General features: G+C 50.8%; 1 protein-coding gene across 3 annotated transcripts in view; it reads left to right on the forward strand.

Moving 5' to 3' along the window:
* KIRREL3 (kirre like nephrin family adhesion molecule 3) overlaps positions 1-17,769 on the forward strand; it is a 339,016-nt gene that overhangs the window by 206,979 nt on the left and 114,268 nt on the right. For 2 of the 3 annotated variants that reach the window (XM_055695884.1, XM_055695885.1), the window contains exon 2: positions 8,601-8,678. The exons of the other annotated variant lie outside the window; for it this stretch is intronic. In XM_055695884.1, coding sequence (XP_055551859.1) covers positions 8,601-8,678 — 78 coding nt within the window. The remainder of the gene's footprint in view (positions 1-8,600; positions 8,679-17,769) is intronic. 3 annotated transcript variants of the gene reach the window in all.

Genomic DNA, 17,769 nt, shown 5'->3' on the forward strand with positions numbered 1-17,769 from the left:
TGACCGTGATCTCCTGGGTCGGGCAGAGGGTAACTGGGTTTGCTGTGTGTTTCCAAGGGTGGAAGTGGTTTGTGCTTTCCTGTAGCTGCCCATCTTTCTAGGCTTGAAAGCCGTTCTGGTGAAGCCACCCAGGGTGGCAGGTGTGAGAAGCCACTGTTGACCCAGAGCGCTGCAATAGGTGTGACCTTTACAGCGCTCTGCTTTTATTTTCGTTATTTTTTCTCTCCAGCGTGTCCAAAATCTATCAGGGCAGTATGGAGCCTTGCAGGGCTTATTGCAAGTGTTCCTGTAGCCACATTCTCCCAGTCGAGCAGAGGTATTATGGGGTGGCCTGGGTGGGGGGTGAGGCTGGTATGCCTCCTGCTCTATGCAGATCTCTAGACCTGCATGTAAATGTGGCTCTCTGTATGCCAGGGGAGCGCAAAATGTGTTATTTATTCCAACATGAGATGCTCTCACCAGGCTTCGGGATAATGTCGTGCTGTGTGTGTGGCTAATGTCGCTCGGATTGCAATGGGACATGCAGGGGTCCTACAGCAGGAGCGAGGAGCAGCGCAGTGCTTTTCAATGAAATGAGAAAGCCGGGTGTTTTGTGATGAAATCAGGTCTTTGGAGAAAACACTGTCTTCTTAAGGAATCCAAAGACATGGATCTCATCTCTTCCTCCCTGTCAGTTTTGTTTTGGTTGTTTTCATCCAGATTTTAGACCATCTTACAGACTGACAATCCTGCCTGGTGTGAAGGAGCACACCGTGATGCCCGTGCAATCACGGGAGGTGGTGCAGGGAGGCTTGACCCAGCTTAGGCTGGCCCAAGCCGTCTTCTGAACACCCTTGCAGCCCCCCTGTTTCATACGGACCCCGTGTGCTGCGATATCTGGGGCTTTTCCAGCCTCTTGGGCATGTCCTCACAAAGGCATTTGGGTTCCCCGTGGAGCTTGTTTCATCAAGTGTGATGAGAGAGGTGCTGAGGAAAGGTTTCATACGTGTCCTTCACCCTTTCCTTTCTGCTAGGGTGGTGGTGTTTTTCTACTGTATGGAGTTGAATACACAGCTCCTGGGTTTTGGGGGGGTAGAAGAGGAAGAAAACAGCTGGAGGAACAAGTGATGCGGCATCGGTGCCACTGCAGAGCTTGTCAGGCAGCTCCCCAAGTGACTGGGGTCTGAGCTGACAAGCAGAGCGGGGGCGGGGGGTGACGGACAGCCTGGGGCCATCCGAACCCTCGACTGGCCAGGGGATTGCCTGGGGGAGGCAGAGTGGACAGACAGGGCAAGGGACAGGGCTCAAAGTGCCTGTTAGCCTCTCCTGCCCTTGCTGTTCGTGTCCCAGCGGACACGAGGTGCTCTGTAGAGTAATGTGGGTCGCATCAGCTGGTGCAATGCATCCGCTGGAGTGCGACCCAGACAGATGTGCCGGTGGCCTGGTTGTCCCCCCCAGTATCCCTGGCTGCTCTGCCGACTCCTCTGCATCAGCGAGTGCGGTCTCACCAGTGCGCATCTCCTGCTTGGTAGGACGATGCGGCTGGTGATGAGTCTGTCAGGTTCGGGGGCTGACCTGGGGGAGTGACAAGGAGAGGCAGGGGATGCGTGGGAAGGTATTGGCGTGTTGCTGAAGTTTCTCTCGCAGCCTTCTTCCTGACCTTCCTGCAGCGCCGTGCTGCCTCAAAACAAGAGATGCGTTTTGTGGCTGGAATGGAGCAGCACGTACAATGGGCTGTAGTCAAAAGCAGATTAAATCCTCGGGAAGTCCTTGAAGTGCAGGTCAAACCCCCCAGCGAGGTGAATTGGCCGTAGCCCCACCAAACAATCCACATGTCCTCCCAGGGAGGGTCTGAGCTCCAGGGCTGCGGCCGAGCTGAGGGGCTGAGCAAAGCGCGATGGAAGTGGCAGTGGGATGGCAGCTCCTGCAAAATGCCACAGAAATCACGTAAAGTGGGGGGGGGGGGGAGGCTGGAGCTACGCCTGCGTGAGGCTGGGAAATGAAACGCTGACCCCGCAGGGGTGGAGGGGGCCGGGGTGTTGCAGGTGGTGGGCTGAGCATCTCTTCTTGGCGAAGCCTTTGGAAGCAGCACGTGGAGGGAGCAAGCGGGAACCCAGGTGTGCGATACTGCCCGAGGGGCTGGGGCTGTGGGCAGCCTTCGCCGATGCCTCTGGGGGGGTTTGGTGAGATGATGCGGATGTCTCCAGCTGCACCGGTTATCTGACCAGCAGAGCTCGAGCAGTGCGAACAGGAGTTCAGGTGTTATCGCTAGTGGTAAGGAAAGCGGACTCTTGTTCCTATCTAAGCTTTTCTTTGTTTTTCTTTCAAATAAAACAAATGCTGGGTGAAAGTTAGGACTTTTACAACAGGAAAAACATGAAAAATACTTTCTCCTGCATGTGAGGTGTGGTTAAGCTGCAGAACCTGCTGCCCCAAGACCAAAGCAAAGCATTTCAAATGATTTGACTAATGTAAACGTGTACCTGTGCATGCAAAGGTGTGAAAGCTGTTCATTCAAAACGGTTCACGTACTTTTGGCCGTCTTACTCTGGGGTAAATAGGGGTTTTTTTCCTACAGCAGCTCCTTCAGGGAGAAGTTAAAAAAAAAAAAAGAGAGAGAGAAAATATAAAAAACCCGAAGAATGACTAGATTTGAGTTTTGTAAGGATTCTTCTTCACTTGCTGGATGCTCCCCAAACAGGACATTGTTGTAAGAGGTTCAGAAAAGGTACCTCGGCTGTAGAGGGTTGGGGAGGAGGGTGGGGAATATAGACAAATTCAGGGTACTGAACGTGGGGACTAAAGCCGCTGTGTTGCTGATAGAGGGAAGAAAAAAAAAAAAAAGCTCTTCAAAAAGCTTCAGTGCTGAGTTACAACTTGGAGGTGTCTCTTTTCCCTTCATTAGGCAGGGAACACAGGGAAATAATTCTCTTTGCTCGGCAGCATGAATCCCTGTCTTTCCCCTTCTGCCGGTTGTGTTTCCCGCTAAGAAGCAACTTTTAATTGTCTGGTAGCAGGGCAGGGCTCGTTCCTGGGTTTCTCCAGTCTTCCCCTTGAAGCTTTTTGTGCCGGTGCCTTTCGAGGCACCTCGGAGAGCTGGCTGCCAGCGTACTGCGGTATTCCGAGGGATGTGCCTGTCCAAAGCTGTTGTCCCAGAGAACCCCCTCCTGGGGGACGGCTGGCTCTGGGATTTTTTTCACTGAGCTGAAACAGACTCAATGAAAATCAGCATACTCAAGTTTTCCTGTTATTTTCCATTTGTGGGGTGGGGTTTTTTTTTGTTTGTGTGTTTGTTGGGTTTTTTTTTTTTAACCCAAAAGGATGTTTGGTAGAAGTTTTAAGGGCCCTGCAGACTTGCACTCTTCAGCACCAGAAATTCCCCTTAGGGAACGCAGCGATAGGGCTGGCTTGTTTTGGTGATGCTGCTGTGTCCGAGCTGCAGATCCGTGCCTTCTCCAGCAATGTTTTAGGTCTTAACAGAGGTTTAAATTTCATGGAATTTTCCTTTGGCGTGCAAAGCTGAGCTGTCCTCTCCATGGTGGTGGTTACCCCGTGCAGCGGCAGGAGAGGAGCCTGTGCCATCCCAAAATCTCCAGCCAGAACTGGCTCCAGCTCGGGGGCCCTGGTTTTTGCAAATTCTGCTGTACGTGCCTTCTCCCTTGAACGCGAACGGGGCTTCCAGGTCTGCGGACCGTCAGAGAAATAGCCCTTTCGCACAGTTGAGTTTTACATCTCGGAGCAATGAGCTGGCAAACACCTCTGCTCCATCTGTTTTCCTTCGTTGATGGATTCTTTAAAGTCAGATTGTGGTCCCACAGGGACACACTCAACTAATCCTCTGCTTTTAAGATTTTATTTGTGCAATAAATGGATGACAAGGTGGTTTGCAAGTACATAACACAATAAATGGGTTTATAAATGCAACTTTTCTGCAGAGCACTATAGAATAAAATATAATATCACTACAGCATTTAACACTGATCTCTGATTCATTCATATTTCAAACAGTAATGTGCCCATTTTCTCATCTGGGAAGCCGGGTAGGTTTTTTAATACATTTTTATAAATTAACCAGGCACAGATTTAATAATAACTTGCATTTGTATAGCTCTTTCGTCTCTGAGGATCTCAGCTTGGTCGGCAGACTTAACGGCGTAATATCGAAATGAGGTGTCGGAGGATCCATTTGCTCTCTGCTGAAATGCAGCGGTAGTTTGGATTGCTCGGCAGCGCTCGCGGATGCAAAGGGCGTTGAGGGAGGAAGCTGGAATCCAGCAGAAGGAGAACTTGGAGGGGAAGGATGCGCTTGCCTGATGGGTGCTAATATCCCCCTGGAGAAGAGATCACAGGGATGCTTGAGGAAATCTCTGTGAGACAAGCGAGGTGGTTACTGGGCCTGGAAACCAGGCTGTTGAAGAAACAAAGAAGAAAATGCGCCTTCACACGTTTCTTCTAACTTTTGGGATGCAGCGTTACTAGGAAGGGTGAAGCCAAGAACATGGAAAGACTTGGGAGACTGGGCTTTTCCGTCCATAATGTGCTTTAGCAAGATACCCAACAGCAAGCAACTTTATCCATCGGAACAGCAAACCTCTAAGTTTTGCTAAGGTTAATCGTAAAATAAGATTTCTCAAAGTGACCAAAACCTCTTGCATTTGGTGAGGTGGGACCTTCTGGTGCCACCCAAGCTGGCCAGCTTAAAGCAGGAGGGGTTGAGCTTCTTTCCTTGGAGACTTCCATGCTCTTTCAAGATCTCCCACAAAAAACTCTTTGCTTCTGAGTTCCCCAAGTGAGATGGGTTTTTTTCCAACCCTCTGTCCTTCCCAGTCACTGTGGTTTGGTGTCACTTAACACAAGGACATCTGGTGTGGAGGACACCTATTCCCTATCCCGGCAAGGAAAAGTTTAGAATGAAGCTCATGCATGTAACGTGCAATTGGAAAAAATACTTACAGATAGCAAATTGCCCTCTCTGTAGAAGGAAAACATGAGAAAATAGAAACGTGATATTTATGTTAATACAAAGTTTTTAAAATTTAATTTAAGAGACCAGCTGTTTGTGCTTCTCTTATACGAGCTTAATTGGTATATAATAGCATAGTTAATTAAATACAAATCAATAGTTTAAAACAGCTAATTGATATTTAATATGTACGGGAAAATATAACTTACTTGTAATATAATTAACTCAATATTAAATAAGCAATGGAATTGCAATTATGCCTTTACAATGATTATAAAGTTTATCGTTCTTTAATAAACTTGCAATTAGACAGGATGAGCTGAAAAATTATTAAACAGGTATTATTGGGCTATTAAACATTTATTATCATTCCTGGTGGAATACAGCTACACAATAGTACGCATTGTGATTGTGTTAATAAACCTTTATTACTGCTCTGCAGCTTTAGCCTTTACTGCACCGGTTGATCAGAAACCAGGTTCCCTCCCTGAGTTGCGGGTGGAGGAATTGCCTTGAAATTGAGTAAGGAAATCCCAGATGACGGGAGAAATAAGGAATTCTTTGTCTGATGGGTGTTGTTCTGCAAGTTTTGAGGAGAGTTAACGCAGGTACTTTTGAGCAAGTCGTAAACCTGGTTCTGCCATGTATTTTCCGAACAAGATACTTCAGCTCACCCTTCTTCACAGTGCTTGCAACGATAAACTTCATCTCGTTTCGCTCTGCTGGGAAAAATCAATTGCCATTGCAGGGAGACAGATGGGACTTGTTTTAGGGGTGGGGGACATGCATGGGTTAAACCATTCTGTTTTCAGTGGTATCTCAGCAGACCCCCTAAAGCCAAAACATTTAAAATGCTGGGTATCTGCTTAACTATTTTAGCTTTAGGTAGCCGCTAAAAGCCGTGGAGTGGTGAGACATCCTTAGGCGTCAGAGTCATCTTGAAGTATTTTACCTTTTAAAGGCACTCTCAAGTATTTAAAGGTGCCTTTAGCTATAAAGATTTTTGCATGTTCTCACAAATTTATGGTATGAATTATTATAATGCAGTGCTCTTGTTAGCTCCTTTCATCATGGCATATCAAAGTGTTTTATAAGCATTAATTATAGTACCCCTCAGGGAGGCAAGTGGAAGATAGACACCCATGCCGGTGTGCACTGATCCAGGCTCCAGATGGGTAATAACCCGGATCGCATCCGGATCAGGCTGCGTGGCTCAGCCCTGACCATCCCTCATCCTCTAAGGGTTAAGTTGTTCCTGGCACCTCCTGGGTAGCAAAGCCGGACCTCCTCCTTGGGAGCATCCCGAGCCGGACCTCCGAGTGGTGGGATGTTCGTCCCCAGGTAGGCTGCGGTAGCGCTCCCTCCATCACTGCTTGGGTTCAGGATGCTCGTGGTGATGTCTGTGGTCCATAGAGAGCGCATCAGCCCCTGCCACGCCGGGTCTTGTGCGTTTGGGGGAAAAGTCCAGCCAGCATCCGCCAACAGGTCTGTGTGCGTGTGCCGGGATGCGTGTCTGAATTCTGAGCTAGGAACAGTGGTTTGCTCGACCCTGCTGCCTTGTGTGACGCTCATCTAATTGTACTGGTTTAATTACGCTTTGATACCTCGGTGCTTATTGAAGGCTCGATAGGAATCGATGCCGTTTTGCTTTCCTATCAATAAAGGCATAAACGCCTCTGGCTGGCGCCGCGGGCTCTGGGTAGCTGGCCCCGGAGGCTATTGGCAGGTTCATGGCTCTCCAGCCACATGCTTGAGGAGTGTCCGTTTCCACAGGCGTTGCACAATCCTTGATGGAAACCCCGCTTGAGGTTCGGCAAGGTCCTCCTGATGCTGGCCATCAGAGTGCTGAGGGAGGCGACCTGCGCTGACCGTCCTTCAGCCCGAGCCGAGCGGCAGTCGGGAGCAGCCGAAGCATCTAACGCTCTGCAAGTCAGCGCCTTGCTGGGGGTGTCTGCGGTTGTGGTCGATTGTGTCGCCTCCATCCTGCAGAGCAAGAGGGCTGGTTTCCACCTTCACGTCAGAGGTGGGAGAAGGTTGCTCTTTACCTCTTCCTGTTAATTAGGCCTCTTGATTCAAGAAACCACTGAGGATGCAGATAGTTGATTCATCTGCCCTGAATTGTCTAAACTTTAGGCATCTCCATCTGAATCAGTCGCTACCTCTTATGGCCAACAAGAGTTACAGGCACCCCAAAGTCCTCTCAGGTAGGTGAAGTGAGTCACTTTCTGGAGATGCCGATTTCTCTCTGGGGCATTGCCTGAGGTAGCAGTGTGGATTTAGGGGGGCAATTAAATTTCAGCTCATTCTAAGCATCTCAAGAGACTTACTTTTGTCTGAGCATCAGCTTCAGCGGGATTATGTGTGTAATTTTTGGTTAGATGCTGATGTCCTCCCAAGTGGGAGCCTCAGGACCAGGAACTGTTGGTCCTTAGCGAGGTGGAGCCCTGCTTGACGTTAAAAGTGCTTGAACTAGTCTTGCGTGTACCCTGAGTGTCCCGGGGTCAAAAGAAGTATGGTTTTTCTGGGTTCAGGCTCTGATTCTACCTCACACTGTGAGCAAGAGGAGGCTGCTAACCCCTCTGCTGGGATGCCATGGCAGCTCGCAGTGTTAGGGAGGGATACCCTCGTATCTGGGTATATACCCACGAAAATCTGGGAGTCTTCCCTGCACATCACACTGCACTGAGCAACTTTCCTCTTCCTCTGGACCCAATCCAGCTCTGCAATTCAAACCCACGTTTGCATCATGGCGCTAAAAGCCAAGGCTGCCAGGCAGTGCTCGCTCTGCTCTAAAGCTGTCGCTGCGCTCCCAAGTCTCCTGCTTTGCTGCCTCTTGCGGGTGGCACAACTTCGTGACACTCCCGAGTGCTCCTTCCTTGGCAGAGAGGGGCTCTAAAGAGTTCGCAGCCACATTAAGTAAACATCAAAGGGGCTTTGATCAGCAGGGCTCTGCAGAGCACAGAAGCCCCCGAGGAGCTCTGCAGGTCCACAGGCAGCATCGGGGACACGGTACCTTAATTTTCTCCACTGTGACACAGGAGAATTTATTTGAAGAACCAGAGCTTTTTGCTGCTCTGAGATGCACGCAGGGAGAGCATGCACGCGCACAGCCTGCTTCTGGAAAAAAATCCATGTTCAGATCTCTCCCTGTTTGTTCCTGATAGTGAGAAAGCACCATTAAGAAATCAAGGCATCAAAGGCACGCGTGTCCTCGGTCTGGGGCACTTCGCTGCTTGTAGGGTCACTTGCTTGCTTCTAAAGAGCAAGATGCCTCAAGCCAGACTTATCTTCCCTTCTGAGGGCTGTTTCCCATTTTACTTTGCTGCCCGCTAAGGGAGAAAGGGATTAAAGAGCCCACGTTGTGGCAACGCGCTGACGTGGAGGAAGATGCGGCTCGTTCCCTCTGTGGAGTGCTTAAGAAACGGGTGAGGGAGGGGATGGCGACCCTCCTGTCTCTAGATACACGTGGCTAAAAAGCAGCTGGAAGCAGTTGGTTTGGGACCCCCAGCAAAGCTCAGCTCCGTGAGGCTGACCAAAGACTTCGGTTACATGCTTTACCTGAACGGTGTAACCAGCAGGATTCGCTCCCTGCAGCATCCCGTGTGCTTGCTCTTGTCCCCAGCCTAGTCCTCTAACATCGTTCTCTCTTCTCTTGCAGAACTGGGGCTCCCGGGAAGAGGATGCTGCCTAGTACTGGGGTTCATGTACAAGGAGAAGTACCGCAGGATGACTGAAGGTGAGCAGTTCCCTCGCCTTCTGTTCTTCCTTCCTCTTCAGCCGTCTCATTGCAAGGGATGCGGATGCGCCGCTGCTAGGAACGTGCTAGGTTCTTGTTCACACCAAGGAGAAAATCCTGTTTCCCCTTTGATCTCTGAACATCTTAGCGGGTATGGATGTGGGAAGCCTATTGCACGAAGCCGCAAGAGAAGAGCGGGAGCTTAGTAGTTCCCACGCATCCAAAATCCACTGTCTTTTCCGAAGGAAAGGATGTGTCACAGGGGAAGCGCTTCCAGCAATTGCTGCATCCAGTCTTTTTATTCTAGTTGGGTGGTGGTGCCTCACCGTGGCACCTTCAGAGACCCAGTTGCCTTTGCAGCCCTCGGAGGTGGCATTCCATTGCTCATCAAGCCTCTGCGCTCTGGCAGAGATCTTGCTAGAATTTCCCTGTTCTGTATTCTAGTCATCCCACAAGTACTTTATGAGCATTGATTAATCCATATAAATATCATAAATAATTATGAAGCGTAATAACTAAACAAAAACTATTTATGCTTGGAAGAATTGGCACCCTTGCTTCTGGTAGCTTCGTTGCTTGGCTTCTTTTTCTGAAGCAAACCCTGGTGCGGCACATCTCTGCTTAACGCTGGATGAAAGAAGGATTAAAGATTGCAGAATCCTGCGGGATGGAGGGGTCTTGAGGATGTGTCAAGGAGAGTTTGGCCGCCCTGAGCTGCAAACTTGAGCCAAACGTGGATTGGGGGGGTGGGGGGGGGGGTGGGCTTTGATTGGAAATTCTTTGGACAAAGGGTGCGCTCGCTTGCTTCGTTGCGCTGCCTTTGGCTTGCGTGGGCTGGTGTGTGGCCGTGGGGGTGTCTGCCCCTGCAGGAAGCCTTGTCTTGACAAGAGTAAGAGTTGCGTTAGCTTTCATGGGGTAAAACTCTGGTGGAGACCAGTTTATGGCTCAAAAATCAGTTAGAAGATCAAAGGTTCCTTCAGTTTCCCAGGAGCCCTGATTCCGAGCTGATAACATGGAGGAAAGTACTTCACAAGCCTTCACCTTGTGCTTGTTAATTATCACGTGCTTTTTAAACATTGATTAGAGTGTGTTTTTAACAGGAAGGGGTTGCCCTTTGGGAGAAGGGATGGCAGAGTCTCCTCCGACTGCTGTGAAAAGGTGCAGTCCCTCTCGGTGCCTCCCTGTCCCTCAATCCTCTCGGAGAGGCTGCCTGCGGCTGTGCTCAGATGGGCAGGAGCACCCTGGGGATGCTCCCAGGGTGCCCGAGAGCTTGGCAGGACCACGGGCACACCTGGGCATCCCGCCGATCCTTGGGGATCGTTCACAGAAGCTCCTGTTCCCCCCCTGTTGGATTCAAAGCCTGCGTCCGCCTCCCAAGTGAGCTCCCTTTTCAGGTGGAACATGGCTTTGTGTGGAAAACAAAGAATCATGAAAGGGCAAAAGGAAAAGCTTTTGTGTGGGAAAGGGAACAAAGTGTGCCTGCCTGGCGCTGTGCAGCCAGCAAGTTTCTGGCCCCTGCAGGACCATTATGTTTAAAGGTACAATCTGCCAAAAAACAAAGCCGGGGGATTTCCATGGCTACGGAGACTCTAGGACTTGTGTTCTCACTAGAGGCGGTTCTGGATGACAATTGCAAGCTTCCAGTTTGGGAGGTTTTGGTGAGTTTCAGTGCAAAGCCATGGAGGGCAGATGTCTGGTCACCTACAGAAGCACAGCAAAGGTGTTTCCTACCCAAAGTGCCTGAGCCAGGCTCTTGGGGCCGGCTCCCTCGCAGGGATAAGGAAAAAAACAGCTTCCCTTTTGTGTTTTTGCCAAGTGAGAGGTTTTCCTCTTTTTATTGCGTGATGGTGCTAATGAATAGCCCTATTAATAATTACAGGGTAGCTGAAGGATCTGAAAGCAGAGGTAGGCAGTGGGGCAATGGGATAATTATGAGGTGTGGGGTCTCCGTCGTACTGGAAATGGGTAATTACAGTGATCGTTAGAACCTTGCTCTCACTTAACGGAGTCATCTACAAAATGCACTGGTAGGTAGAGAAGCACGAGAGGACTTAGGCGGGGTCTCATCAGCGTGCAAGGATTGCTTCAGGGTGGGAAAGCGTTTCTCTCGGCTGTCCCCATGGAGAAGATCCAGGCTGGGCACTTGCAGACCAGCATGGCAACCTCTCGCAGCAGGGCAAAATAAATTTCGTAGCTTGTGGATGATCTGTGGCCATGCCCAGCGAGGGTCTTTGGTAGCATGATGTTCTTCGTTTACCAACTGGCAAGTGATGGATGTCCGTTAATGCAACTCATTGCAGATGTGGGCTCTCCCGGCTGAGATGTCGAAGTGTCCGAGGACTTGTCTCTGTCAGTGCTGGTTATCACCTACCATTCCTTGTACCAACATCTGTCAGCCTGTGCCGTGAAAAAAAAACCATGTCTGGGTGAGGTGCTGGTGTCCCTCCCAGCTGTAAGGCAACAGAGCAGTGTGGGTGGCTGCTGCTGGCACCGCTGGTGATGTGCGAAGCAAAACCAATGCGGGCACTCCCCTTGTGGCTGGCATTGCTGCGCTGCACGGGATGCAGCGGGCTCTTGCTGTGTTGGCACTGGGAAAAGTGCTGGAATTGGGCACGGTGTGGGGATGTGCATGGGCTGGGAGCGGGACGGCGCCGCTGCAGCATGGCTGCTGTACACAGATTCCTTTGCTGTGATTGACGAGTGCCTGGTCTGCGTGCTGGGATCGCTGTTCGGCGCGCGGCTGTGAGTTGTAGGCTGAAATGAAGCTGGTGACAGTTGTAGACAGAGGGAGAGAGAGGTAGGAGCTGTCTGTAATGACGGCCTTGCAATAAAGACGCTTTAGAGTTAATCCTCCACCATCTGTCTTCATTCTGCTAATAACCCGCTCAATCAGATGCTGCCGGCTGTTTGTTAACACTCAGAAACAGATACACACTCAGGGGGAGCGCGCTGTTTGCTGGTGAGGGGCCGGCTTCCCCTTGGGGACCAGCTCTCCCCTGACCACGGTGGTGGTTTCGTGGGGGCCACGGCTCGTGGACTGGCTGGCCCAAGGCACGTGCCGTGCAAGGAGGGCGATGCCGAGGGTGGCGGTGAGCTGAGCTACCCTCCTTTCCCCAGGGCTTGTGCTTCCCCGGCTCAAGGGCATTATGGAGTAGAAAGGTGGTGAACTCCATCCCTCAAGAACAAGGATCTTGAATTAATCTGAAAACTGGAGCTTGTGTTTTCTATTCCCTCTTCCCCTCCACGTTCAGTTCTCCTCCCCTCCCAAGGGAAGGCAAGGAGCGTGCTGTGAAATCTCTCCCAGCTCATCTATCGTGCATGGTCCCTGCCTGTCCCGAGCTGGGCTTGCTCCCCGGCAGATATTTAGATGTCGGTCCTGCTCCTGCTATTTTTCTTCTTCTCTCCTGCCTTTGTCTTCTTGCCAGATCTAACTCGAGTCATTAGCAAGCGTCACTGCAGCAATTATGGCACTTTTTGGCTGCCATTCATAAAGCTACTAACGGGAACGATTAAGCGCTGAGAGGTGTCAGCCTTCTCCTTCACCACCTGTTCCCACCAGCCGTCGGCTGCTGGAAGGTGCCTACAACCATCTCCCCGTGCACAGGGTAGTGGAGCTCCCTTCCCTTTCCAGACGCTTTGCTGGCTCCCGTGTTCTCGCATGCCATGGGCAGGTGGCATCTACATGGGACAGAGCCAGTGCGTGGGGAGGGGAAGGGTGGGCTTCATCCTTGTGCCCAAGGTTGGGTGGTGACAGCAGCCACGGCTGGGAAAAGGGACAGGAGAAGGACTCAGTGCAGCAGCATCCTCCTGGACCAGCTAATGGTTAATGCTCTGTGCCCAAGGAAGGACAGGCTCCCCCTCTTCAGCTCCTTGCTTCCTGCGTTCCTGGCATCCACGCCGTCAGTTATGGACAGGCAGGAGGCTAAAAGTTGTACCTTAATCTGCAGGCGGTCCCTCGGCATCGGCCGCTGTAGATGCAAACTGGTGTGCCAGGAGAAGGGCTGGTGCCAGAGTTCTCTCCAGCAGCAGCCGCCCTCCATTTGCACCGTGGCTGGAAGCAGAACCCATTATTCTCCACAGATTTTTTGCATTCAAGGTGTCTCTGTTTGCTGTACAGAGCAATACCAGCAGCCATGACTGCAGAGTTGCAGCTCGACATAGCAACGAGTGCTGGTCTGTGTTTAATTGGGAGAGGGAGCTGCTTGGCAAATCGTATTTGCTGGGTAATGACTGTAGAAATCTGCTCAGATAAGGGCTGATGAATCCGAGGCAGATTTTTCTGTAAAGGCCACGCGAGGCTGTCGGTCAGCATAAGACAAACCTGGAGTTTTGGGAGTACGGAGAGTGTGAGGGCTTCGAAGTTTTGCACTTTGCAAACCTCGCCTGGATTCTTCTGGTCAGAAGGTTGGGAATCTTATCCTTTAAATAAGGATATTTATTATATCCAACCCTTCGCGCTGGTACTCACATGAAGCTCTGCTGGCTCTTGCTGGGGGAAGGTGGGCATCCCACAAGGATGCGGTTCACCCCCGTACCTCGGAGCATCCCATAAGGATGCGGTTCACCCCCGTACCTCGGAGCATCCCACAAGGATGCGGTTCACCCCCGTACCTCGGAGCATCCCACAAGGATGCGGTTCACCCCCGTACCTCAGACTTGGGGCAGGGCTGGTCCAGGGAAGCAGCAGTGGATCGAAGGAGAGCCAGCAGCGAGCTCGTGCATCGGTGCAGCCCCCCCCAGGCTGCAGCTAGGAGGGGTGATTCAGATCAGCCTGGCTTGCATCACCAGCTGGGGCTTCACACTCGTCAATTGCGAGCAGTGTAGCTCTAGATGTTGCTTGCTTTTTTTTTTTTTTTTTTTTTTTTGGTCTTCAACCATCTCTAGTCTGCAGATAGATTTCAGTACTGCTAGACGTGGGGGGAGAATTGCGTATGCGTAGGAAAGCTGTTTTTATGGTTTATAATTATCTCGTACCCATCCTTAGAATAATTATAGCTCCTCCATTATTAATAATTGGCATCCCAGTCGTTGTCATAGATCATAAAATGGAGTGGAAGCTCAACCCAGGGTTTGCAATAATGTACCTTGGTCTAAATTGAATAATTGGCAAAATGGTGAAAATTGTTAGGTTTTTTGCCCATTCCTTGGTGCTGGAATTAGTGAGATATTAGTGCAATTAGCCAGTGCTTCCATTTGAGGCTGCAATCATTTGGTTTGTAATTTAGAATAAATGTAAAAGCCCACTTGTGCTTCTGAACGGATTATTTGTCCTGTTTAAAAGTATCTAATGGGGTGGCTGTCATCTAAGCAAGATACATTTGACCCATTTCAATTTGTTTCCCTTTTAATCTGCTATCTGTTTTCCTGGATCTTTTTTTAATAAAAACATAAAGAAGAAGTGGGTGAGAGAGACCAAAGAGGGAGAGAATAAAAGCGTTATAGATCTGGAGTTTATCATAAGCCAAAGTAACTTGAAATCAAGGCTGTTAAACTGCAGAAAGCAATAAAAAGAAAACACTATTTGGAGATCGTTTAAAGGGCCGAGTGACTTGTCAATGAAAGGTTGCTCTATTCGACTGCTTCTTAATAGCTTCTCAAAGGGAATCCGCAGCTCTTGCAAGGACGAAGGCTGCGGGTGCTTTTGCAGCAGCTCTTCACTGCGGCAGGGAGCGCTGGGGTTAGCAGGGTGCTGGGGTGCTGCAGCGGCGGTGCCGAGACGGGTGAAACCCAATGCTGAGAAGGACAAGAAAGCGCAGGAGGGAAGGAGATGGGTCTGAACCCCAGAGTGTATGGGAGCATTAACATGTCCTAAATATTGAAGCCCTGGATGTCCGTGGAGGCTGGATGTGTCGCTGTTTGTGGACAGATCTGTGTCTGGTTCGGTTCCGCCCAGCTTCTGCCATCCCGCCGTGCCCTCCCACGGCATCAGCGCAGCCTTTCCCTCCCCGGGGCTGAGCATCCTTTCCACCCAGCCTGATTCCAGGCTCCGCCTGGAGAGAAACGGGCTGGGGCTCTGGGATGGAGTCCCTGCTGGTTTGGGGAAAACCGGCTTGTTTAGAGAAGCTGGCTGTGCCTCCGCTTCAAACATCTTCTCTGCTCGAACGCCCCTTCTGCCGCCTGCCGCGGTTCAAAGCGGGTTCAGTGATGCTTCCTGCCAGGAAAACGTCCTATTAGAGCGTGGCACTGAGTCACGGTTATGTATTCATGCCACCCATTAGCAGCCTAGCAAGGCAGTTGCTGCCTCAGAATTGCTTGGATTTATGGGGACACTTAATCTGGATCGTGCAAGTGGTTTTTACATCTGCAGCAGCACAGGCTGAGCATGAATCTTGCTCAGCCTCAAGGATAAATCGGAGCCAGTTCTTATCCCTGTAAAAAGTGACCTTTCTCCTCTACCACATGCTAACAGCCTCTGTGCTGCTGGAGAAGCTCTAACTTCACTCTGTTCTCTGGCCCGACAGTGAAAAGGGTCTGTCCTTTGGGACAAGCCTTGTAACGTGTTACCTGTTTTAGCTCCAGCAGCGTTGGCTCTGCTCAACCTGCTTTTGCACACAGTGGAGCTCAACAGCCCATAAACAACTTTTAACATCTTCTTGAGCATCCCAGCATCTTCTTACAGCTTGCCCTCTGAGGCGTTGCATCAGTCTGCGACCTGGGAATGGGATTTCTGCAAAGCTTTGCTCCACGGTACAGGATCCCTGGCCCAAAGTCTACTGGGATCCACTGTCGTGGTAGATGTGCTATTAGCTGGTCTCCAAAGCTCCCTGCAGGATGTGGTCCAAGCTTTGCATCGCAAACTCTACTGTCATCGCTGGGTCTTGGCAGCTCTGTGATAAAGAAGCTCCAAACATTGTCATTCGTGTCTCCCCGCAAAGGCACAATCACAATTGATTAGGTAATATCTCCTGTATAAGCTGCATTGAGCCTTTTGTTCTTTATCTGACAAAGGCAGGAAAGAGGTGAGTGGATGGAGCAAGCTCCGGAGAAGTTGTTAGACACGTTGTTATCAGCAGAGGTCTCATTGATATTGCCGTGACGCTTTGTGTGTCTGTCAGCTAAACAAGGCAGGGATGTGCGTGAAACCTGAGGAAAAACCATCGCACCAAGCTTGTCTCTTCATCTGGCATCAAGGGGAGTTTTTGCCTGGGTTGGGTCAGCTGGAAAACTGGGTGAAACGCAGGACCTGGCTGGAGAGACATACGCTGCCGGGAGCGGAGTCCTGGCTGATGGGTCAGGCACGTTTACAAGGATGCTGCGGAGGGCAGGACCCTGTGAGAGGTGACATCTCCCCAGCTTACCTCTCTCTGCTCCTTTGGATACGGGGAGCAGAGTTCCCCCCTGGATGCTCCAATTGTCTGCAGCGGTTGCGGCGCGGCTGAGCAGCTCTGCTGGTCATAAATCTGATGCAAAGCTTGCGAGTTTTATGGGAACGGTGTTGTTGTAGCAGTTAATGGTCTAAGGGTATAATTTTATCTATTGATTTGAGTAGCGGTCCCCTGTGGAAAGCTATTGCTGTGTGGTCTTAAATAAATGAATACAATACTTCCTCGCTCCCCGTACTGGCGTAAGATAATTCAGGAGCTGCTTCTCTTGCTGTTCAGCCTGCAGGCGTGAATGGGAGGACCTGGGATGCTGTGGATTCTGTGTACCATCCCTTTGCAGGGGCTCGAGAGCCTGCTAAAGACACATCAGGAATCTTAGGCTTTAATAAACGTGGACCAATATCTAGGGTAGGATTTAGAATATCTTGGCTACTTGTATTCTGTTGCCTTTGCGCTCCCCTTTAGGTCCTTGAGGGCATTTGGAATGGGATGCGCACCCAAGGAACACGGCAGGCTGTTGGGAAAAACTTCTCCTGTGAGGTGCACATGAAAAAGGGCGGCGATAAGGTCACGTACGTCGCCTTACCCCGCTGGCTGGCCGTCTTTTTGGCATTTCTGTCTCTGCTGGGAGTGGGCAGGTTTGGTTTTGAAGTGTATCAGGAGGCAGGGAGAGTGTGATTTGAGGGAGATGCAAGGCTTCTCCCTGAAGATGGTGACTCTGGCTTTCTCATCTCTGCGTTGCCTCCAGGCTACCCTCGGAGTTTACCTTTGAGCGTGTGTGTCTGTTGAGAATTCTCCCCTCTGCAGAGCTGTTGCTGCAGCCCCGGGGTGTGCTGTTCAGCTTTTCTCCCTCTGTGTCCATGGGGACTCTGCCAGAGAGGTTGCTGGCAGGCGGTATTTCACGAGCAGCGCAGGTCACGCTGGTGACATGGTGTCCACCAGAGCAGAACCTGGATGCGCAGGTCCGGCTGTGCCATTAAGTCAGGTTCTGATGATGCAATAAATCCTCCTGGCATGGACACGATAGCACGTTTGCGTGGAAGCTTCCAGCTTCTTCAGGTAGATGGAAGCTGTTGCTTTCCAGAAAATGATCCACACTTTGATTCCGGAAGGGGGCTCAAGGCTGGAGGAGGGAAGAGCCCTTCTGCCCTTTCCGGGGGGAGTCCTGGGGGTGCAGGCACTGCAGCACAGTTGCACACAAAGCACTGCATGCCTCATAGAGAAGCCTGCCCGTGCTGCAAGGAAACACGGGGTCCATTCCTGCCTGCTCAGGATCCCGAACCTCCCTCTCCTGGAGGCAGGCAGGCAGGCATGCTTTCCACAGGTCGGAGCTTCGCGAACCAGAGCAGTGAAGCAGTACCAAGTTACTGTCGCTTAGAATATCAATTAAAACCGCCACAGCCCTGTAAGTCCCACCCCGAGACGCACGCTCTGTATCGATAAACAGCCACACTGGCCATTAAAACAGCTCTGGAGCCAGCAGAAGTAAATCTGATGTAAATGTGAGTAGAAGCTTGCCACGGCTGGAGTAGTTCCAACTAGAGCCCGGCTGTGGAGTGGGAGCTGAGTAAAATCGTTGTGAAGATGAAATTCTGGTGTTTGCAGGAACAAGAGAGCCCGTGGCTTTGGTATGCCGTGAAAAGGCTTAAATAAATACTTTTGAAGCTCTATTCCCCACTGGTTGCCCCCTGTGTCAATAGGTCACGTAATGTCATCTCTGCTCTGCAGCCCCAGCCGGTACGGCGAAGCTCGTGTCTTACGGGAGTGGC

Source organism: Falco cherrug, chromosome 17 (assembly GCF_023634085.1).
Source record: "Falco cherrug isolate bFalChe1 chromosome 17, bFalChe1.pri, whole genome shotgun sequence".
In the NCBI taxonomy this organism is placed as follows: Eukaryota; Metazoa; Chordata; class Aves; order Falconiformes; family Falconidae; genus Falco; species Falco cherrug.